The sequence below is a fragment of the Gobius niger genome (assembly GCF_951799975.1).
Source record: "Gobius niger genome assembly, chromosome: 17".
NCBI classification, from domain to species: Eukaryota; Metazoa; Chordata; class Actinopteri; order Gobiiformes; family Gobiidae; genus Gobius; species Gobius niger.
The window spans coordinates 2,074,021-2,098,264 of NC_136868.1; the positions used below are offsets into that span (position 1 = coordinate 2,074,021).

At 39.6% G+C, this 24,244-nt stretch overlaps 1 protein-coding gene across 1 annotated transcript in view; it reads left to right on the plus strand.

Annotated features, from left to right (window-relative positions):
• The window catches only part of atp9a (ATPase phospholipid transporting 9A), a 90,156-nt gene that overhangs the window by 27,244 nt on the left and 38,668 nt on the right, over positions 1-24,244 (plus strand). The window contains exons 7-16 of the mRNA XM_079574867.1: positions 1,600-1,694; positions 4,241-4,321; positions 4,427-4,502; positions 5,987-6,063; positions 6,242-6,402; positions 7,632-7,774; positions 11,762-11,874; positions 17,555-17,764; positions 22,905-23,066; positions 23,511-23,603. Of these exons, the coding sequence (XP_079430993.1) occupies positions 1,600-1,694; positions 4,241-4,321; positions 4,427-4,502; positions 5,987-6,063; positions 6,242-6,402; positions 7,632-7,774; positions 11,762-11,874; positions 17,555-17,764; positions 22,905-23,066; positions 23,511-23,603 (1,211 nt within the window). The remainder of the gene's footprint in view (positions 1-1,599; positions 1,695-4,240; positions 4,322-4,426; positions 4,503-5,986; positions 6,064-6,241; positions 6,403-7,631; positions 7,775-11,761; positions 11,875-17,554; positions 17,765-22,904; positions 23,067-23,510; positions 23,604-24,244) is intronic.

Below are 24,244 nucleotides of genomic sequence, written 5' to 3' on the forward strand. Positions count from 1 at the left end.
CCATGTGGAGGCCATTAGGTCAATTATGAAGGGCCAAGCTCGGGTTTTTAGGGGGCAGGATGACGCAGGCAGGACATGGGGGGATGGGTCGTGAGTTTGTGGGTGGTTGCACCTCCATCCCCCACTTGGAGAGATGATTATCTTACCCATAAACTTTCCTATGTGTGTGTTGGGGAAGCTCATCTAAATATGAAGCGACTTTAGGCCCAGACTGGCACCTTTTATACGTTCTTTATCTCGTTTTGGTTGATATAGGGAATTCTCAAGACCCACAATTCCAGTTCAGTGATTAATAGACTAAACCAGGGCTTAACCAATTCTAAATCAATGCTAAGCCAGGACTAAACCAAGGTTAAACCAGAAATATCCAATCCACTTTATTTATATTGCATATTTTGGCTAACTCTAGTCAAATCAAATCAAATCAAAACAACTTTATTCATCCCAATGGGCAGTTCTGTTCACTGCTCTCTGGTCATAAAAAACAGTAAATGGAGACACAAACGACCATATACAGACGTCATGAACTGTAAGAGCATCAGGACACAAGGGGACCAGGAAAAATGAGGGGGAAAAGATAAACACTGCCTTTCTAGATGTTCTCATTTAAGTTTCTGACAGCAGTCGGAATGAAGGATTTTGAACAGCGGTTTCTTTTCTGTTGGGGGACGACATATCGCCTCCCGGAGGCATCAGAGTAAAGTGCGACCGCAAGACATGGTTTTGTTGACCCAAAATCGATGGAGTCTTTTGTACGACTCTTTTCTTCCAGAGTGAGAGCGAGGTCTTCAAAACACACACCAGGAATCTGACTCCACACTTTGACAATGTGGTTCAGACGGTTCTGATTTTCCACAGACCGGCGTCAAACCAGCAAATAAAAGAAAAGGTTAAGACGGTTTCAATAAAAGAATGATAAAAGTTGCTTAAAATATTTGCTGATACATTAAAAGAGTTCAGTTTCCTCGTCAGGTGAACTCGCTGCTGTCCACGTTTGACGATTTGCTCTGTGTTTTTATCAAATCGTAGAGAGGAATCCAAAACAGTCTCTTCACACCTCTTCCCCGTGGATAAAGCTCGGTTTGGGGCTCTCTGGATTCCTCCTAAAGTCAACAACAAGCTCTTTAGTTTTTGTCACATATCCATTCCATAGTGCATTTATATTGTCATATCATCTTTTTACTGACTGAAAACCAAATAATTTGATGATATAAATGCAACAAATGGTGCTTTTTTTTGGACTAAACCAGGGACTAGACCCGAATTGTCAGTGCTTCATGGACACGTTTGGTCTTCGCTCTTTATTCGCTTTTCCAGGATGTCTCCGAACACATTCAGTTCATTTCAAAATTCAAACTTTATTGCACTGAAGTTTCTTGAAATATGCTTTTGTAGTTTTCTCGTACTATGGGAGAGGTTGCAAATATTGAAACCTCACACATACTCGTCAAAATGATGAAAGCAAATGCCTGAGAAATGTCAGATTCTGAATGAACCTGATTTGTGCGTTCATTTTAAGTAGCGTCTTTGGCTTCACATCCAAACGTTAAGCCTTGTTGCCCTCTTGAGGTGAGTGAAAAGCCTCTCTCTCTCCCACAGGCTCCTGTTTCCTCCGCACTGATCAGCTGGACGGAGAGACCGACTGGAAACTGCGCCTCCCAGTGGCCTGTACGCAGAGGCTGCCCACCGCCGGCGTGAGTGACTAAAGCATCAATAGAGCTGTGTAACTCATGTCCTATGTAATGTGGTTTGTCTAATCTATTTGTTAATATAAAGTTCATCTATTGAAAGAGTTCCCATAGATGAAGTATATCAGTTTCAAAATGATGGACATTTTAGCAATGTAATGTAAAAAAGGTAATTTTTTGTCATTCTCACTGCAAAAAGTATTTAACTAGATCAGTATAAACATCTCAGTTTGAGCATAATAATCCAAATTTTAGCTGTTTTGTCTGGTTAAGAAGTTGTTAGACATTTGTCCTAGATTATTTCACTTGTTCTGAGATGTTTCTGACTCGTTTCGATACATTTCGTCCTTATTTCAGGTCATTTTCTTTGCCAATGGGGTAAGAAAATTGGTCTCATCTCATTGGCAATTTTACTTTCTTATTTCAAGCGAGATTTACCCTAGAACTGGTCTGAAATGTCCTCAAACAAGCAAAGGAAACTTGGTCCGATCAGGAAAAGTGTCTAAATGAGTGAAAACCGCTCAAAACAAGAAACATTTCCTCAATTCAAGTCATTTAAGCCAATGCTTGATATTTACTTTTTGTAGTGAGCTCTCTTTAATTTGAAATAACACCGTAAACAACCTGAGTGAATATTATTAAACCAGATTTCAAATGTTTTGACCTTTTTAAAATGATCACAGGCTCTGAAGGCATTTTACTGTGAGGTTCCTTGTCGTTTTCGTCAATATGTTGTATTTTGGGAGTCACGACTTGAGAAGTTTGAGAACCCCTGTTGTGCTATGACTGAACAATTTTGATATAACTTGAGTTAAAGGGACTATACAGAGTTTAAAAATGTTAAAAATATGAATTTTCCTCCCTCTACATGTTCCAGCCATGTCCTAATGTGTATAAGACTTTTAAAGGGTGAAGTTGTGTCCTTGGGCAAGACACAACAGTGTGCATTTGCGGGAGCTGGGATTCGAACCTACGACCCCCCCGATTACGAGGGGACCCGCTCCACCATCGCCCCATGTACAAATTAGGGATGTACCGATCCGATATTCAGTCGGTATCGGTAGCCGATCAGGCTTTTTGTAGAGTATCGGATTGGATCGGATTTGAGGACTGGACGGGCCCGATACAAGACTGCCGTGAATCTGTGGTCATGGATCTGCAGCGGCTCCAGTCTGCAGGTTTAGCGCTGTGCTGCGGACTGGAGCCGCTGCAGATCCAGGACCACAGATTCACGGCCTTCATGCTATCGCTAAGCTAGGAAACTGATTTGATTTATTTGATTTGATGTATTCTTATTATTGTGTCTGGCACATAAGCAAGTGCCCAGCCCTCAAGGGCTCACAAGACACATTTCACAACAGAATTCAGATGCTGCCAAAATAACATCACAGAAACTGTAAAATCAATCATAACAGAACATAGGGTTGTGTAATTAATCGAAATTCGATGACGATTTCGATTATTACACTAGATGATCACAAAAATAGTATAATCGAGAACAAACGATTATTAAGGATGTTCCCGCTCGTCCATCCAAAGCGCAAAAAGTCCGTCCTGCTCGGTTTGTGTGACGCGTCTGATCAGCTGAAACACCAGTGCAGCGACAGAACTGTAAATAACATCAGACTAATATTTTTTATACCTAACTCTTAGATAACACCACTGTTAAGAGCTCACCTGGTGCTGAAGGAGAACAGCTGTTCAGAAGCCTCGACATCCTTTGCTCAAGCACTGGTTTTGTTTAGTAGAAAAGTCTAAAACTTCAGGAGCAGATCAACGGAGCTCAAACAAACTCTTATTACTTCATGCCACTGAGATGATTGTTTCTGTTCCCTTCGCGTTTCACGAGCTAAAGGCTCAGGCTTTGGTTTGACATAAAAACATTAGCGCTGTGTGATGATGTCATCAGGCTCTGTTGGACAGGTGCGAGGGCTGGCCAGCAGGGGGCAGGTGTCCCTATAGGATTAGTTTAGAAACGTGAACATATAAAAAAAAAAAAAGCTTTTATTGTCCAAAGAAAATGTAGTCCATAGTTGTTTTTTTTAAATAATAATAAAAATGAAAATAAAGATTTTTTTTTTTATGCAACAAATAATCGTTTGAATAATCGTGATTTCAATTATTACTAAAATAATCGTGATTATTATTTTTTCTATAATCGAGCTGCCCTAACAGAGCAACATCCTAATGTGCCTACAACACCGGCTTCTGAAAAACTTTCTAATTTAAAATTCAAAGCTAAAGCCAAAACCTCTTTTATGTTTATAGAAAGTACAAATACTGTACATGTTTTATATTTAGGATTTTAATGCGTTACTATAGATCACTAATCATTTATTCAACAAAAGTGCAAAAATCAAATGTTAATTTCATTGTCTTGACAGTTTATAATTTTGGAAAATTCCCACAATTTCCAGGCTTATTTTCCGCCCCTTTACAACCATATATAGTGAGACAGATTTCTCTGGAAAATGTGCCTTTCCTGTGTTATATTGCAATTGTTTATATGCCTATAAAATATAAATCAACATTAAAAGTTCTTTGTCCTTTAGGATCTTCTACAAATCAGATCCTACGTTTACGCTGAAGAACCGAACATCGACATCCATAACTTCATCGGCACGTTCACGAGGGTGAGTGGGGAGGCCGTTTTTCTCACAAATCCATTGTTTACGTAAGATAACATTGCTCTGGGACGCGCTTGTTTCATCATTTGTGTGTTTACTTTTCTGCTTCAGGAAGACGGAGACCACCCAGTCAACGAGAGCCTCAGCATCGAAAATACCCTCTGGGCCAGCACCGTCGTAGCCTCTGGTAAGAAGAAAGAAAAGCTTTGTGTTTTGTTCACTCGACTTATGTTGTTTGCTCAAATGCCGTGGGCACAGAGGACATTGTTTACATTTTTGCCTCTCATTGTGCGAAGAGGTTTCAGCTTCATGTTGTGGCTTTTCTTTATTTTCAACACTTTTTACATTGTGTGATTCTCATTGAAGACTTTAAAGGGACTATACGGAGTTTAAATATGTTAACATTAAGTGTTTTCCTCCCCCTACATGTTTCTGCAATGTCCTAATGTGTAGAATGAGCTCAGACCTGTTCACCACAACTGCCTCTAAAATCCAGTCCCGTCAAGTCCCGTCATGCACGAGCTTAATATAGAACCTGCAGTAACGTGTAAGACCTGAGGTGGCAGTAGTGAGCATAAGAATGACCAACTTGCTTCTAGCCCCTATAACCCTTGTGTCGCCTTCGCGGGTAATTTTGACCCGCTGTCATGTTCCGGGCATTTGGATGCAAGGTGACACAAGGGGGCGCCCTTCCAACCTTCTCAGTGTAAATGTGAGTTGACTTTCTTCAGAGTGAGACTTTAGGTCAGACACCATGATAATTAGATTTTTAGTTTTTTGTTAATGCTGGGGTGTGTTTGTGTGTGGGGCCCTGCCCACTAAGACCCCTCCTCTGATTCGCCCCTGGCCTGTGCGCTCAGTGCCTGCAGCTTCGTCCTGACTGGACTGTGCAGAGAACGCACTCTCGGCTTCACAAAGTTCATAAACTTTAACCAGGAGCCTCTGGACGACTGAGAGTCTGTTTTAAATTGTATTTGTTACAGTTTCAGTCACATGTGAAAGAAAAGTCATGACTTTGCGCATTTCCGCGTTACGATGTCGCGCTTCGCATCATATGCTTCGTTAGAGCTCCGCTTTTTTCCATTTCCTAATTTTGATCTTTTTCTGTGAATATGAGGCCAAATTACATCAAATAAAGAGTAGCTGATCAGAAACCTGAAAAGCAGAAGCTGATCCCAGAGCCACGATCTGCCTGACTGTTGTTTAACCTACATCCCACTGTGAGTGAGGCTGCACGGGCTCCTTTTACACCGCTTCCAATAGGAGAGAGATTCGGACTCTCACTCACGTGTGCAGATGGAAACAGGGTCTGTAGGACGATGGTTGGAGTTTTGGTCAAAGGCTGTTACAGTTTACGGGAAATATTTACCAATTATTTTGCAAAGAGCCGCATTGTATTAAACATATCCAATCATGCAAAGAGCCGCACTCTGATTGGCCAAGAGGCGCGTGTTCGCCACCCCTGCCCTAGACAATATGGAAATCTGGATCTGATGTTTCCATTGACATTTTCACTGAGAGGTGTATTTATGTCCGGATTACGAGTCTGGGAAACATCTCCTTGTTTTATGGCGTGTCTTGATGTTACTGTTTTTTCACCCTCGGGTCTCCCTTGCCTCTCCTTGTTGCCCCCCCTCCCCTCCCTCCCCTCCCTCCCCCTCTCTTCTCCAGGCACTGTGGTGGGAGTGGTGATTTACACGGGCCGGGAGCTGCGCAGCGTCATGAACACCTCCAACCCCAGAAACAAGGTACAGTAGAGAAAAACCCAAAACACGAGGGGGGTCGACGGTTTTATCTGGAACACCTGCCCGTCTGCTTGTAAACGGCAATAAAGTTGATTGAGCACATTTTATACTTAAGATACTCCTGACTTTGTGTGCTTTACTACTATTACAATGACTGAATTACTTTTCTTGATGTTTGCAGGTGGGCCTGTTCGACCTGGAGGTGAACTGTCTGACTAAGATCCTGTTCGGAGCCCTGGTGGTCGTTTCCATGGTGATGGTGGCTCTCCAACACTTCGCCGGACGCTGGTACCTCCAGATTTTACGGTTCCTGCTGCTGCTCTCGCACATCGTACCCATAAGGTGAGTTGTTCTTCTTTTTTTTTTTTTTTTTCTTCTTTTTTTTCTTCTTTTTTTTTCTTTTTTTTTTTCTTCTTTTTTTTTCTTCTTTTTTTTCTTCTTTTTTTCTTCTTCTTTCCCCTTTTTCTTCTTCTTCCTCTTTCCCCTTTTTTTCTTCTTTTTTTCCCCCTTTTTCTTCTTTCTTCTTCTTCTTTTTCTTCTTCTTCCTCTTGCCCCTTTTTCTTCTTTCCCCTTTTTCTTCTTCCCCTTTTTCTTCTTTCTTCTTCGTCTTCTTTTTCTTCTTCTTCCTCTTGCCCCTTTTTCTTCTTTCTTCTTCTTCTTTTCTCTTTTTCTTCTCCTTCCTCTTTTTCTTCTTTCCCCTATTTCTTCTTGCTTCTTCTTCTTCTTTCCCCTATTTCTTCTTGCTTCTTTTTCTTCTTTCCCCCCTTTTCTTCTTTCCCCCTTTTTCTTCTTTCCCCTTTTTCTTCTTTCCCCTTTTTCTTCTTTCCCCTATTTCTTCTTGCTTCTTCTTCTTCTTCTTTCCCCTTTTTCTTCTTCTTCCTCTTTCCCCTTTTTCTTCTTTCCCCTTTTTCTTCTTTCCCCTATTTCTTCTTGCTTCTTCTTCTTCTTCTTTCCTCTTTTTCTTCTCCTTCTTCTTTCCCCCTTTTTCTTCTTTCCCCCTTTTTCTTCTTTCTTCTTCTTCTTTTTCTTCTTCTTCCTCTTGCCCCTTTTTCTTCTTTCCCCTTTTTCTTCTTTCCCCTATTTCTTCTTGCTTCTTCTTCTTCTTCTTCTTTCCTCTTTTTCTTCTCCTTCTTCTTTCCCCCTTTTTCTTCTTGCTTCTTCTTCTTTCCCCCTTTTTCTTTTTTCCCCTTTTTCTTCTTGCTTCTTCTTCTTTCCCCCTTTTTCTTTTTTCCCCTTTTTCTTCTTGCTTCTTCTTCTTTCCCCCTTTTTCTTCTTTCCCCTTTTTCTTCTTGCTTCTTCTTCTTTCCCCCTTTTTCTTTTTTCCCCTTTTTCTTCTTGCTTCTTCTTCTTTCCCCCTTTTTCTTTTTTCCCCTTTTTCTTCTTGCTTCTTCTTCTTTCCCCCTTTTTCTTTTTTCCCCTTTTTCTTCTTGCTTCTTCTTCTTCTTCTTTTCCCATCTTCTTCTTTCCCCCTTTTCTTCTTTCCCCTTTTTCTTATTCTTCTTCTTTCCCTTCGACAGATCCTGGGAGTAAAATGCAGAGTAAATCCTACATTTTAATGTTATTTGTTTCAGTTTGCGCGTGAATCTGGACATGGGGAAGATGGTTTTCAGTTGGATGATCAAGAAGGACTCCAAAATCCCCGGGACAGTGGTCAGAGCCAGCACCATCCCGGAGCAACTGGGGCGGATCTCCTACCTTCTCACCGACAAAACAGGTCAGCGATCTGCCCAGAGCACTGCATTTTATCACTGAGCTACTGCCCAAAATCGCATTAAATCACAATTTCTTTGAAAGTTATGATGATTCTCAACTTTTTTTTACTCGACAAGTGCATTAAAATACTACAGTCGTCCAAAACACATTTTATTGCTGAAGTTTTCCGTCAGATTTAGACATATTTTTGCTGAGAAGTCGCCCACTGTGTCCCAGGTTCATTTTAAATATCCACATTTTTCTGAAAAGTAAGTTTCCCTTGTATTGGTTAAAGGAACAGGCCACCGTTTTTCCACACTGAGATATGTTCTTACCTTAGCTTTGACGAGTTCTTTAGGACCTGTCTGATCTTCAGTCACGTAAACACAGCGCAGACGGCGTTAGCATTTAGCCTCTCCCTCTCTCCTCTATAGCTCCAAAACAGGTCAAGATAGAAGCTACCAAGCTCTTCCACGTTTTCCCTATTTAAATATGGTTACGTGAAGTGTTCCACTACAAAGTATAATTACTCAAAATTAAACAATGTGGATTTTCTAAGCGGATAAAAGGGGGAACTATATTGTAAGGCGTAATAATACCAGGAGTAGTTCGAAATCCGCGCAGTAATCTTCACTTTACTGCCAAGAGTCTATCCGATGAAATGTTTTTGACCCACAGCAGCTACAATGTTGGAAATATTACTTATTTTTCATTTCACAGACTGTGTGAGGGGCTAGATGCAAGTTGGCCATTTTATACTCACTGCTGCCACCTCAGGCCATATGTGTAGCTGCAGCTTCTATATTAAACTCGTGCATGACGGCAATTCGGGCCCGAAGTGACACCTTTTTAACCTCTTAACTTCCACCTGAACGGATCCTATTTTCTCCAGTTTGGCTTTACCCTAATCAAAAAGCTTCTTGGGGAAAAAAAGCACCAAAATAGCCACAAAAAATGAGAAGGAAACAAGGATGGAAACGCGACAAAAATGTGACAAAAATTCAACAAAAATGTGACAAAAATTAAACAAAAATGTGACAAAAATTAAACAAAAATGTGACAAAAATTCAACAAAAATGTGACAAAAATTCAACAAAAAAGTGACAAAAATTCAACAAAAAAGTGACAAAAATTCAACAAAAATGTGACAAAAATTCAACAAAAATGTGACAAAAATTCAACAAAAAAGTGACAAAAAATCAACAAACATGTGACAAAAAATCAACAAAAATGTGACAAAAAATCAACAAAAATGTGACAAAAAATCAACAAAAATGTGACAAAAATCAACAAAAATTCAACAAAAATTCAACAAAAATTCAACAAAAAATCAACAAAAATGTGACAAAATTCAACAAAAAAGTGACAAAAAATCAACAAAAATGTGACAAAAATTCAACAAAAATGTGACAAAAATTCAACAAAAAAGTGACAAAAAATCAACAAACATGTGACAAAAAATCAACAAAAATGTGACAAAAAATCAACAAAAATGTGACAAAAAATCAACAAAAATGTGACAAAAAATCAACAAAAATTCAACAAAAATTCAACAAAAATTCAACAAAAATTCAACAAAAATTCAACAAAAAATCAACAAAAATGTGACAAAAATGCAACAAAAAAGTGACAAAAAATTCAACAAAAATGTGCCAAAAATTCAACAAAAATGTGACAAAAATTCAACAAAAATGGGACAAAAAGAAAAAAAAGAAAAGAAAAAAAAAACATACAAAAGGTGACTCAACACAGCAACAACGCGAGGAAAAAGATCAGTTTAGTGGGTCTTAGCTTTCAAATGAGGTGTTACACAGGCCTATATAATAGCCAAAGAGGACAGAATGCATTGTGGTGAACAGGTCTGGGCTCATTCTACACATTAGGACATGGCTGGAACATGTAGGGGGAGGAAAATACTTAATTTTAACATTTTTAAACTCCGTACGGTCTCTTTAAGTAAAAGATAGTTCTGTCTGATCTTTTTTACCAGTAGCCCTTGAGTGATTCTGATCGATGTGGCTAAAACTAAAGCTTTATTACCGTCACATAGGGTCATTAACAACATTAATGTACATTTAAAGAGGTTCTTTTTCAAGCATCAAAATGACCTGTTTCCAGAAAGACTTTTTAAAATGTTAGTTTTTCGTGTTTTAAACGTGCTCATCCATTTGTAGCTTAATTGAAAAATCGTAAAACTAAGTGCAATGACATGTTTCCTCTCACAGTCATTGCAACACTAAAACTTCACAGCGTTGCCGCAGTTTGGAGGCGAAGACTGAGGAAAGCCTGTGTAAATAAACCCCGGCTAAGAAAAGCTTTTAGTGCTAAGTCCGACCTGGCTCGAGCCACTTCCTGTTCTGCGGGAGGGGGTTCAGCGGGAGGGGGGTCGCGCTCCTAAAGACGCGCAGCTTATTAGATCATTAAATCATAAAGGGCTCTCATCCGCACACCTCTCGCTCCCCTGAGCACTTCCTCTGAGCTGGAGGTGTCGCTCCACAAATTTACAGCCGTCGCGTCCAATAAACCCCACGGCCGTTTCCCGCTCGGACTGGGGAGACTCGTAACGGCCCTAAGTCTGCAGATAAAGAGCTTTCAGAGAGAAGAACAATCACACGTTATCCAATGTTATCCGTAATCAACACATTAACCAATTACAAGTTTTACAAGTGCTGTATTGAGAGTCTGATTCTGATTATTATTTTTATTTTTTTAAGTGGCAAAAAACCCACAAATCGAGAACAGAGGTGTCAAAAATGTGCGACAAAAAGGCAAAAAAAAAAAAAAAAAAGAATTAAAAATCTTTGAAGGAAGATGAAAAGATAGACAATAAAAAAAGTCAAAAAAAAAAAGTGTGACAAAAACTCAACAAAAATGTGACAAAAATTCAAAAAAATGTGACAAAAATTCAAAAAAATGTGACAAAAATTCAACCAAAGAGTGACAAAAATTCAGCAAAAATGTGACAAAAATTCAACAAAAATGTGACAAAAATTCAAAGAAATGTGACAAAAATTCCAAAAATGTGACAAAAATTAAAAAAAATGTGACAAAAATTCAAAAAAATGTGACTAAAATTCAAAAAATGTGACAAAATTTCAGCAAAAATGTGACAAAAAATCTACAAAAATGTGACAAAATTTCAGCAAAAATGTGACAAAAAATCAACAAAAATGTGACAAAAATTCAGCAAAAATGTGACAAAAATTCAACAAAAATGTGACAAAAGTTCAACAAAAATGTGACAAAAATTCAACAAAAATGTGACAAAAACTCAACCAAAGAGTGACAGAAACTAAAAATAGACAATATAAAAAGGGGGGGGGGGACTAGCCTAAGGTGGGGGCTAAGAGGTCAAGGAAAACAAAAATGTGACAAAAAAAACGAACCTAACCTAACCAAAACCAAAAAAAAAAACAATAACAAAGAAACAAAAAGAAACACATAAAAAAAAAAAATTATATCAAAACATCACCTTTGTAAATCGGATTGTATCGATGTCCATATTTGCCAAAACATATGTTGTTTCTCATTCATCTCAAAAGTTAACTTTTCTAAAGGGATAATCGAGGATATCTGAGCCAACCACATTGTAGGTATTTGAGATGACCATTTTAGAAGAACACTTTTTCTTGCCAGTGACAAGATAATTATTAACAAAGATTCGGCAGCCCTGAGATGATCGTTGTTCAAATTTAACAAATGTAATGATGGTGACATGGCAAATGAGATTCTTGTGATTTCCTGGATTACATGGTGTACGTCTTTCCAAAATCGATTGATATGTTCGCATTCCCAGAACAGATTCATTAAAAAAGTGCACATTTTAAACACATCCAGGGGAAAAAACATTTGGAAGAGATTGAAATATGAACTGCTAACACATATGGAATTAAAGGTATTTTCATAAAAAGCTGCTGAATCCCTGTGTGACTTCAGCCACTTTGAAAAGACCGCTGGAAGCTGATTAGATCAAGTAATAGTTTATTATTTCTTTACTGTGTTTCTACAGGGACGCTGACTCAGAATGAGATGGTTTTCCGGCGGCTGCATCTGGGGACTGTGGCCTACGGCATGGACTCCATGGACGAAGTGCAGAGCCACGTGTTCAGTGCATACACGCAGGTCAGTGTGGGGAAATGTTTGCTCTTAGTTGTCACTGGACCTGGTTAATTTAGACCCTTTATCAGTGTCTGTACTAAAAAAAGAATGAATGAATTTGGTTTCCCACCATGAAATTTCTTCAGTTTCCCCTTGGAAAGTAAAATGTACGACGAGTATTCCAGAGAAACAGCTGTGAAGGCGCTCTCCGTAAAGGAAGAGTTTTTTGACTTTTTACATCGAAGTCACTTCAACATTAGCACCGCAACAAAATGAGAGAAAGACGAGGGAATGCGAACCTCTGACCCGCTCACGTAAGTTACTGGAACAGAGCAGGGCCTAAAAACCCATGTATTATCTTCCTATTTCTGATCAAATAAACACGACAGCCCCGCGACTGAAGCGCTATGAACGAGAGGAGTTTTACATTGATGAAATGAGCCGCGCTGCCACACGAGGCACAAATGCATAAATGAGCCCAATGCAGGAGAGAGTCTGGTTTTTGTGCTGTAGTATCGTATTAGTCAAAGTTGAATCTGTCACAGATTTAGCATCACTTCTCTCTCATGTCAGAGACGCCTCGAGACTCAGTGAAATACTATAATACTGTCTATATTCCAGTATTGTAAATAAGAATTCATTATTATGATGTCCACAAAAAGAAAAATACTAGGAAGGAAGTAGTAGTAGTAATAATATTCTTTTTTTTTTTTAATAAGATGTGCCACAGATGAACAGAGACAGACCTGCTCAGATGATGGAACTGTAAAAACCCAGAGCTTTAGAAAAAGGTGGAGACTCAAACCCAAAGTAAAACTCATTATTTGATTTATATTTATACACTTGTATATTGCTTGAGTCAATATATTTTGGGCAGAACTGTGAACTGTTACATTGAGTTCTTGTCACAAAATAAAGTGCGAATATATATACATAATTATTAGGGATGCACCGATACCGATACCAGTATCGGGTATCGGGCCGATACCACAGGCTCGTACTCATACTCGTACTCATTCATGAGGTCCCGATACCAGAAACCGATACCATTTGACGTGCGGCCAGCGCAGCTACGAGGCGCAGCTACGAGGCGCAGCTACGAGGCGCAGCTCTCAGCTGAGGAGAGAAGATGCAACAAACTGGAGAATAGTTTAGTGTAAACACAATAATCCACATAGAGCTGACTTTATTACAGACTGCGCTCTCTAAACCAGAGTCTGAGCTGGATTTAACCAGAGCTTAATGTTGTTAGCGCTGCAGCGTCTGCAGTGTTTACAACATACAGGCTAACGTTGCTAACTCGCGGCTAGCGCAGTTTTGGCCATTCTGACGCCGTTTTATGCCCAGGGATTTATTCATCTGAAAAACTAACCCAGCGACTAAAAAGTCCTCAGAAAATCCAACGTTAAGACATACAGCATGTTTATATTGAGGGAAAATGAGTTGCAGCAGAACAATGAAAACGCTGTAGCTACTCGCTAACTTACTACAAACACACGAGAAAATCTACAGGAGCTGAAGTAAAGACGAAAAGAGACCATTTAAGCAACATCTCAATACTATTGTTAAATAAAAATATATAAATTAATAAAGCTCAGGCATTGAGGAGCTTTTGGACATGGGCTTTTCTGTCTATGATGGACAGAGACATAAAAATTAAAAATTATTGAATGAAAATAAAAATAAATAAATCAATGGCATCAGCACAATTCTAATATAACTGCTCTTAAATGTGTCGCCGACTTAACTTCAGAAAATGTACATGAGTAAATTTACTAATTACAAACCAATCTGCTGTGAAAAAAGTAAGAATGTTGAACAAAATGCCTTGTACTCGTATCGGTATTCGGTATCGGCGAGTACTTAAATCCAAGTACTCGTATCGGTTTTAGAAAAAGTGGTATCGGTGCCTCCCTAATAATTATCGGTGTCATTATCGGTTATCGGTATCGGGACATGCGGAATTATCGGTTAGCGGTTAGCGGTTCAAATTGGCATTATCGTGCATCACTAGTTGCTAAACCTAGACCTGACCAACTGCAGCGAACTCGGATCAGAACTGTTAATTAAATCCAGGGGGTGACTTTTTTTTTAATGATTAAGAAGATGCTGAACTTTGTGCGGGTTTGTGTTTCATGAGCATGGCCCAAACCTGGTTAAAACATCTGCATTTTAGTTTAGTTTAAAGCAGATTCAGAATCGCACACCTCATTATTTCTGGTAAATGTTGGATGGAGAAACAACACAAACTGTTTAGAAGCTCATAAAGTGCATTTCTTGTATTTGCCACCGTTGAAGCTGTCCTGGGAAAGAGCCGGAGCAAACAGTGGGGGCATTGTTTTGGGAAACGTATGAGTTTGTGATTATTGTTTGGCTGAATGCTTCCTGACCTCAGACGACACTCTTTGTCCCCCTTTGACACGAGAGGTTAGTGAAGCAGGAAACAGGATTAGCCCATGAGCAAAGCACCGCCCGGGCCGCTTTAATGACGCTGCCATTAACACCGCCTTCTATAAATAGCGTCAGGCACAACAAAAGCAGAGGGCTCATATTTTACTCCACACACCTGGTTATGCTTATGCACGTCCGTCAGCAGCGCCGCCACTGACGCTGATTTAAGTGTCAGGAACTGGGCTTTTTCTGTCCCTGCTGGAATGATGTGTGCACTTCTCAGCTTTACCGACACATTCCTACTTCCTTTCTCAGCGCTTTTTGGTTCGTAAGTTGTCACTGGGCATTGGTTCAGTGGTAGATTTATTACCTAATCAATATATATTTAGGTATTTTACAATATCTGCTATTGGCCGATAAAAGGCTAATATCTCTGGAACCGAAAAGTTGTAGAAAGTTCCCATTTTTTGAATTGGAAAGAGCTCAGTCAGAGCCTTAAAATGACAATTGAGATGTGTGGATTTTTGTCTTTAAACAAGCTCCCGCTGATGTACCTATGAAACATGAATGTCCTAAATAAATAAGCCCCTAATAAAGCGCCCCCTGCTGTCACAGTTCAACACTGACACATTTTACAATTTAGGAGCATCATACAAAGGATTATAGACGAAAAACCTCGACCTCCTAGATGGATTCACAAACTCTACAAATAATAAGAATTTTGAAGATTTTCTTCACATGTACATGTCATGTGTGATGATTTTTTTTTTGTTTTCATTTGTTTTCGTTTCGTACAAGGGTCTGGATCTTCGCATTGAGCCCAGTTATCAGGTGGGAGGGGTGAACCAGTGTTAGTCTCGTCGACTAAAATATTTAGTCTTAATTTTAGTCAAAGTGATATTTTTTCCAACTAAAATTGGACTAAAACTAAATTAAAAGTTTCTCATGAGACTAAAACTATGACTAGAATGTCCAGATGTTTTAGTCGACTAAAATCAGACTAAATAAAAATGAAAAGGAGAGACTAAAATCATCCAAACTTGTATTGAGCGTCTGAAAGAGCCTCAGATCATGTAAATTCTCTGCCAAAGGATCAGCTCTGAGCTTTGTTCATGTGGAGCAGAAACATGAAGCAGAGGAACAACATTAAATATGATTATGATGAATATTATCAATGCAAAGTCGACTAAATTCGTCTTAAAGGAATAGGCCACCGTTTTTACATACTGTGATATGTTCTTACCTCACTTTAGACGTGTTAATATATCCCCGTCTGGTCTTTGTCCGTGCGCTCACACATACGCAGCCTCTCCCACATGTCACATAGCTCCAAAAAAGCTCACGATAGAAGCTACCAAGCTCTTCCACGTGTTCCCTATTTAAATAAAGTTACGTGAAGTGTTTTCATGCGAAGTATATTTACCCAGAAATGTAGCATGTCGATTTTATAAGCAGATAAAAAGGGGGACTATATTGTGAGGCGTAATGATACGAGGAGTGAAACGTCCCTAAAGACTTCCCCCGCTCACTTCCGTCAATAACCTTTAGGAGTTACTGCGCGGACGCTGTGCTCCTCGTATCATTACGCCTCACAATATAGTCCCCCTTTTTATTTGCTTATAAAATCGACATGTTACATTTCTGTGTAAATATACTTTGCATGAAAACACTTCACGTAACTTTATTTAAATAGGGAACACGTGGAAGAGCTTGGTAGCTTCTATCGTGAGCTTTTTTTGGAGCTATGTGACATGTGGGAGAGGCTGCGTATGTGCTCCGTTTGCGTGACAGAGCGCACGGACAAAGACCAGACGGGGATATATTAACTCGGCTAAAGTGAGGTAAGAGCATATCTCAGTATGTAAAAACAGTGGCCTATTCCTTTAAATTTAGTCGACTAAAACTAGACTAAAATTGAAGATATTTTTTTGACTAAAACTAGACTAAAATCAAATTACATTTTCGTCAAAAGACTAAGACTAAAACTAAATTAAAATATGTTGTCAAAATTAACACTAGGGTGAACTCCTCTGAAACGATTGGATCAGATTTTCGTTAGCGTTTGGTCTGTTTTGCGCCCGAGTGAGTGAAGCAGCTCAGTCATAACTCTTGGGAGCATTCCTTGCACATTCCAAGGCTTCAATTTTAATTTCTGGATATTTGAGAGCCGAGCCAGAACAGATTAGGGAGCTTCCATTACTTTTGAATCCGACGCCATTGCCAAACTATATCTAGCAAATGCTTAACGTCACCTACAGGCCCCGCCTCCCCCGCTCGCTGAATGGTCGGTTGAAATTCAACCGATGTAACGCGGCCACTGAGATCAGACCCAGACGTACATGTAGGGAAATTATAATCGGCTTGTTGCACAATGTGGCTACGCTAGTTCCTCTGAGCTGAAGTTGTGGGCGCTAGTACTTCCTGTTTGTATTAATTTCCATTAAGAGCTTAGACCCGTTTGAATCATCGTATTTCCTAAAGGTTCCTGGTAGATGATCACTTCCTGCAGGTCAACGAGTTGCTGTACAGTGTAAATATTTCCGTAAAGGGGTCTATGTTTATAAGGATCAGTGAGTTTGTCTTGAAGCTAAAGGCTAACATTAATTTCATGCTTTATACAATTTGAAATAGTGCCTTTTATTAAAAAAAAGATAGCATGTTAACCTTTAACTTCAAGACAAACTATCAATCCTTCATGATCACAGGTATCTCCGATCTGAACTCGTTACATCAAGATTCGAACACACAGTAAATGATCATCTACCAGGAACTCACTGCCCACAACATAATCTTTAGAAAATATGATTATTATTCCAGGAAAAGAATACAAACAGGAAGTACTGGCGCTCACAACTTCAGGTCAGAGGAACTAGCATAGCCATCCCGTGCAACAAGCCAATTGACTGGAGTTTATGGATGGCTAAGACCAGGCTACCTCCGCCCCCTCCCCTCTGCAATCCCAGGTGCCCGGAATCACAATTTATATGGTGGCAATTAACAAATAGCAAACGTCTTTAGGCAGCGGTAAATCCTTTGCAAACAACAAGATATCCTGACACTACAACCTCTACAAATGTCCTGAAATGTATACGTTTCCTGTAATAATTGAATGTTTTTTTTTCAGTCTTCTCTCAAATGTTTTTGCTCTTGGAGGTGTCTTCGCAATTGCAATATTTTTCCCCAAAACAGCCTTCAGCCTGTGAACATGACGTGCCAGATGCTTCTGTCTGTAATGTTCCATGTGCAGTCTAGCCATCTTTTAGTGACTTCACTTTCTAAATGTCTTTTTTTCCTCTGCTGTTTGTGTGTTCAGCCCGCCCACGACCACCCGGCCTCCCGAGTCCCGGCCGCGACTAAAGTGCGGAAGACGATCAGCAGCCGCGTGCACGAGGCGGTGAAGGCCATCGCGCTGGTGCACAACGTGACGCCGGTGTACGAGGCCAACGGAGTCACAGACCAGGCCGAGGCTGAGCAGCACTACGAGGACACCTGCAGGGTCTACCAGGCCTCCAGCCCCGACGAGGTGCTGCTCTTTGTTATCTTACATTTGCTTTGTGTTTAAGACACTGTTGCACTCACAGTAAATGCTTTTATAATGGTGCGGCTGGGGATGTTTTTGTGTTAGAACAGCCGTGTGATGTTGTGAAATATTAAATCTGTGTGAACCGTGAGGACTGTCCACTCAGAGGCCAGCAGTCTGTTCACGCCCCTCCTTACTGACGCCACAGCCTTGTTGGGACATGGTGGCCATTCACCAAACATCCACGACTCCATTGATATGACCATCCAGGGTCACACGGCCTCATCAGTGAACAAGACTGTTTGAAAATGAGTCTCATGTATTTCTGAGCCACTGCAGGTGTTTCTGTTCATCAGCTTCAATGAACAGTTTAGGGGAGGCCGGAGAGAAGGTTTATGCACAACTGCAGCCTCTGGAGGGTCCGACACCTTCATGTTCGGGAAACTCCAGAGGCACCAGCAGCTTCAAATACCTGTCTGCTGCTTTGTACACTGCAAAAAGTAAATATCAAGCATTGGCTTAAATGACTTGAATTGAGGAAATGTTTCTTGTTTTGAGCGGTTTTCACTCATTTAGACACTTTTCCTGATCAGACCAAGTTTACTTTGCTTGTTTGAGGACATTTCAGACCAGTTCTAGGGTAAATCTCGCTTGAAATAAGAAAGTAAAATTGCCAATGAGATAAGACCAATTTTCTTACCCCATTGGCAAAGAAAATGACCTGAAATAAGGACGAGATGTATCGAAACGAGTCAGAAACATCTCAGAACGAAGTAAAATAATCAAATAATGTTTCTGACTCGTTTCGATACATTTCACCTTTATTTCAAGTACGTTTCTTTGCCAATGGGGTAAGAAAAATGGTCTTGTCCCATTGGCAGTTTTACTTTCTTATTTCAAGCGAGATTTACCCTAGAACTGGTCTGAAATGTCCTCAAACAAGCAAAGGAAACTCGGTCCGATCAGGAAAAGTGTCTAAATGAGTGAAAACCGCTCAAAACAAGATACATTTCCTCAATTCAAGTCATTTAAGCCAATGCTTGATATTTGCTTTTAGTAGTAGTGTGTTCTATTCATCTGATGCATTTGTTTGGCTGAAACCGTCCTTATTGTGCCTTTATCTGCACAAACCCGTGTGTGTCTGAATCAACAGTACGATGATTACGCTTAATCTTTCATGAAATATCAAAGGTTTTCATACCTAGACCAAGGCATTCAACTATTTCACGCTTTTCATCAGCAGAAAGATCCTTTTTCTTTCCCTTATTGCTTGAAAATGATGATCTGCTTAATAATGTGGAACGTCCTTTTTCAGTTATTTTTTCCATCCATGAGTATCATTGAAAACCTTTTTTTTTTTTAACCTTTTTGACACTGAATTACAATTTGCATAATAATTTTGAACGCAGTATATTTGAGCTTTAAAACAGCATTAAATGTGACTTGAAACTGTATAAACCTTTATTGTGAATAATGTCACAAGATCAGTACACAATGTTAGTGTCACGCTTGTTGTTTCCGTACGCAGGCTAGACCTACAGCAATGCAAAGAAATACAGTAGTCAATAGTTGCATTTAATTAAACTCCCCCAGGGTCACACGTCAGGAAGTGGCCACTTAAAACCAATCAATACTATTAGTGATTAGTATCTCGACCAATCTGCAGAGAACGCTGTGCCGTCACAAAACTGTGTGTCATCCTCCTTTACAAAGCACTTTCACAGATCAAAAGCCGCTCCACCTTCACCCTGACTGTGTGATATCGCTGCGCACAGGAAAGACGAGGCTGCAGACCTCAGCTCCATACATTTCCTGCTCTATAAATACGGATTTCCTTTATGTTCTCCCCAGAGCTCTGAAATCCTTGTTGTGCCACTGTTGTCACACCACACAAATGCTACAGCGTCATTCATACAGTTTTGAGGGAATCCCGTCGTTTCTTCTGCTCCTGAAGCGCTCCGATCTGTAATTCCTGGGTTTTGTTGTGTCACAGTACTGGCTTTACGCACTCAAAGTGTATTCATCCCAGTGCCGTGGATTTGCGAGGTCTACGAGAATACGCAGTAGCTTTTCATCATTTGTTTTTCTGTGGTTTTAAGACTAAAAGCTGTCGGAAAAAACTGCTTTTCTAAACAGAGGTGTTGTTCGGTGAAGCAATAAGGCTACAGTTCCCTGAAAGAAAAGACATCATGTGAAAAGGGCTTAATGCTGTTGTAGTGAGTTATTTAAAGCCCTGTTTTAGAACTTGTCATTCCCTCTACAGCAGCGGTGTCCAAACTTTCATGGGGGGCCGCATATTGAAGCGTACACGGGGTGAAGGGCCGTAGATCAGCAGTTAATGCCGCAAAACCTTCATCTAGCAGAGGTTTAAATTGTGCCCCACACCTCTATTTACCTTCATGCCAGCTCTCTCACACAGTTAAATGTTAGTTGTTTGGTTAGAATTGTATAGAATTATTACATTTCAAATAAAAAGGTCCATCGCTGGTGATGTGTACCGATGCAGCAAGAGGCCGAGGGCCACCATAAATTGGTCTGAGAGCCGCATTTGGCCCCCGGGCCACACTTTGGGCACCCCTGCTCTACAGCCTGCAGAGGGCGATCCAGTCCAAGTCAATATCTTGGCCAGCCTAGTCTCTCTCCTGTCTTTTCTTTACTTAGAAAATTTTTCTGATTGGATTGAAAGAAATATAAATATTGAGGTTCCCTAAATAGTGTTTGTAAGCCTCACTTAAAGGCCATATATTTGGTTTGTGCGTGTTTGACCTTGTAGTGACCCAGCGGCTGTATGAGTGGTCAGCATGGCGATCACAGTCGTTTCTTCAATGCTCTAGGATCTAGGATTTCTGGTCATCAGTGAAAACCTTCCAAACAATTGATCCTGGACCGTCTTAGAGACCACTGTGATGGAATGTAAAGGCACCATGCCAACTGCCAAGTGTCTTTAAGCTTCATATGTCCACTTAAAAGATGAGTTTTGAAGTTACTCTTAGCTGCTCCGTTTTGCTGGACTGAAATCACTGCATTCCCGCATCGCTCCCTAAGGCAGGACACTACGGTCTATCCAGTGTTAATTTCGTCGACTAAAATATTTAGTCTTAATTTTAGTCAAAGTGATATTTTTGACGACTAAAATTGGACTAAAACTAAATTAAAAGTTTCTCATGAGACTAAAACTGTGACTAAAATGTCCAGATATTTTAGTCGACTAAAATCAGACTAAAGAAAAATGAAAAAGAGAGACTAAAATCATCCAAACTTGTATTGAGCGTCTGAAAGAGTCTCAGATCATGTAAATTCTCTGTTAAAGGATCAGCTCTGAGCTTTGTTCATGTGGAGCAGCTCCATGAAGCAGAGGAACAACATTAAATATGATTATCATGAATATTATCAATGTTAGTCTTAAAAGACTAAGAACTACTAAAAAACTAAATTAAAATATGTTTTGTCAAAATTAACACTGGGTCTATCAACACCCATAAACAGACTCTATAGCTTAGTCACAGACTTGTAATAATAATAATAATTATAATAATGCATCGGTTTTATATAGCGCTTTTCTGGACACCAAAGACGCTTAACATTACACTATTTGCTCACTTCATACTCGGTGGTGGTAAGCTACTATTGTAGCCACAGCTGCCCTGGGGTAGACTGACGGAAGCGAGGCAACCAGTCTGCGCCATCGGCCCCTCCGACCACCACCAACCACTCACTCACTACATTCGCTAGGCTTCCTGGTGTTACTAAACGGTCTCCCATCCAAGTCCTGCCAGGCCCTTCCCTGCTGAGCTTCCGAGGTCTGACGGGACTGGGCAGAGCAAAGGCGGTGTGGCCACAATTCACTTGCACTATGTGGTGTGCCCACACTAAGATCCGCTGCTGTCACCTTATCACTTTATATAGCTTTATATACACTTTCCCGATTGCAGTTAGTCCAGAACTCAGCAGCACCACTTTTAACAGGAGACAGAAAACGCCAGCACATCACCCCTGTTTTAGCTTCTTTGCACTGGCTCCCTGTACGTTTTAGAATTGATTTTAAAATGTTGTTGTTTGTTTTTAAAGCTTTGAATGGACCGGCCCCTCAGTATATTGTAGACCTCATCCCAATCTATCCTCCGGCGCTCGCTCTGAGGTCTGAGGCCCGGCTACAGCTCGTGGTTCCTAACACAAAGTGTAGAACCAGAGGGGACATAGCGTTCTAAGCTGTGGAACGTTCTGCCCCCCCACGTCCGAACGGCCCCCACAGTGGAGTGTTTTAAATCTCGTCTTAAGAGCCTTTTTTATTCTCAGGCTTTTAACACCGCGTGAGTTGTGTGGTCCCCGTGTCTTTTATTTATTTTATCTGGTTGGTTTTATTGTTTTATTCAATGTTTTAATTATTTTATTGTTTATCTATTTTATTTTTTATTAATGTCCTTTACGAACTATGTATTGTTTTATGCAGGTTTTAGTCTATTCTTTTTTTTTTTTTTAATGTTTAATCTGTTTTTTTTTGTGGTAGAGCTAATAAGTATTGCATCTGTTTTTAGGACCTCACGTGCAGCACTTTGGAAACATTTTTGTTGGTTAAATGTGCTACACAAATAAAGTGGATTGGATTTATATCGCTTTCACATACGGATTCACTATTGTCTTTTTCTATCATTTCTTATTCTCTCCACTGTCGACTTATGCAAAAGTCCAAGCATCAGGCCTGGTCCATATTGATCGTCAGTTCCTGAGTGTTGGGAGTGCGAGAGCTTCAGGCCAAACTGACTCTGCACATTCAAAACAAACATGGCACAGAATGTTTGTTTAGAGATTATAGTTTCTTGTGACAAGTCTATCATTTGGATATGTCCTCTAGCAGTGGCTATTAAAGGGGCAGCTGCTGTAGTGACGAGAACAGCAAGGTTAATCTAAATCAAATAGAACATGCTCAGTATGTTTTGCATGTGGAATTATAAGTGTTATATACACTTACAGGATATATGCAACAGACAGTGTCCTCTATTAAATCTGGCATTTAAAAATATAAAAACTGGCCTCTTTTATGTTACCTTTTACCTTATAGATTTATACTTTATCCCATAATGAACAAATGAATTCGATCTTAGCTGCTGCATTTTAAAGCACATATATTTGTGTTTGCCGCCAGGTGTCGCTCGTGCAGTGGACTGAGAGCGTGGGCCTGACTCTCGTCGGACGGGACCAGTCTTCTATTCAGCTGAGGACACCTACTGGCCAAATCCTGAACTTCACCATCCTGCAGATATTCCCCTTCACCTACGAGAGCAAGAGGATGGGCATCATTGTGCGGGTAACGATCAGAGAACTGCTTTTACGTTCAGTTTATCCAATGGCGTTTGATCTTCACACCATTTTGCTTTTAAGTTTATCCATTTTACTCTTCCAGGGTAGTTAATGTGCTGAAAATGAAGCCCTAAATGTAATTAGAAAGCACTACATTTGATTCCAACAGGTCTTTTTACTCCAGGAGTTTATATAAAATATTCAAAATGGCCCAAAATGTTACAGATTTTATCAGTTTTACACAAATCTTTCCTCACAAATGTATAAATAGATGCATTTTTTTGCATTTGTGACATTAATAATGTAGTTTTTCGGCACAAAAGGGGCATTAAAAAGCATTAGATTGAACCTGCTGCTGCCCGTGTAAACCCTGGTGTTCTGTCTTCTCTTTAGTGACTGTTGAATGAAATACAGCTTGCAAAAAATAACAAAGGATCTGATATTTTTCCAGGATGAATCCACTGGAGAGATCACGTTCTACATGAAGGGTGCTGACGTGGTGATGGCTGGGATTGTTCAATACAACGACTGGCTGGAGGAGGAGGTCTGTAGCACAGTAATATTACATATGACTAGTGCTGTGTTTTATTTTAGATGTTGTTTCAGTTGTTAACCTCTTAACACCCGCCAAAACCAAATGCATTCTCTCTTCTTTGCCATTGTCGTCACTTTTTATTTCCCTTATTTTTATTACTTTCTTGCTGCTCTTTGTCTTTTTTTTTGCTGGATTTTTGTCCTTTTTTTGCTGGTTTTTTTTTGTCATTTTTTTCTTTTTTTGCTGGTTTTTTGGGGGGGGTCTTTTTTGCTGGATTTTTGTCTTTTTTTGCTGTTTTTTTGTCTTTTTTTGCTGGATTTGTGTCATTTTTTTGTTGTTTTTTTGTTTGTCTTTTTGCTGGATTTTTGTCATTTTTTTACAGTTTTTTTTTTTTGTCTTTTTTGCTGTTTTTTTTTTCTTTTTTTGCTGTTTTTTTGTCATTTTTTTACTGTTTTTTTTGTCTTTTTTGGCTGGATTTGTGTCATTTTTTTGTTGTTTTTTTGTTTGTCTTTTTGCTGGATTTTTGTCATTTTTTTACTTTTTTTTTTGTCTTTTTTTGCTGGATTTTTGTCATTTTTTTTCTGTTTTTTTGTCATTTTTTTACTGTTTTTTGTCATTTTTTTTGCTGGATTTTTGTCATTTTTTTGCTG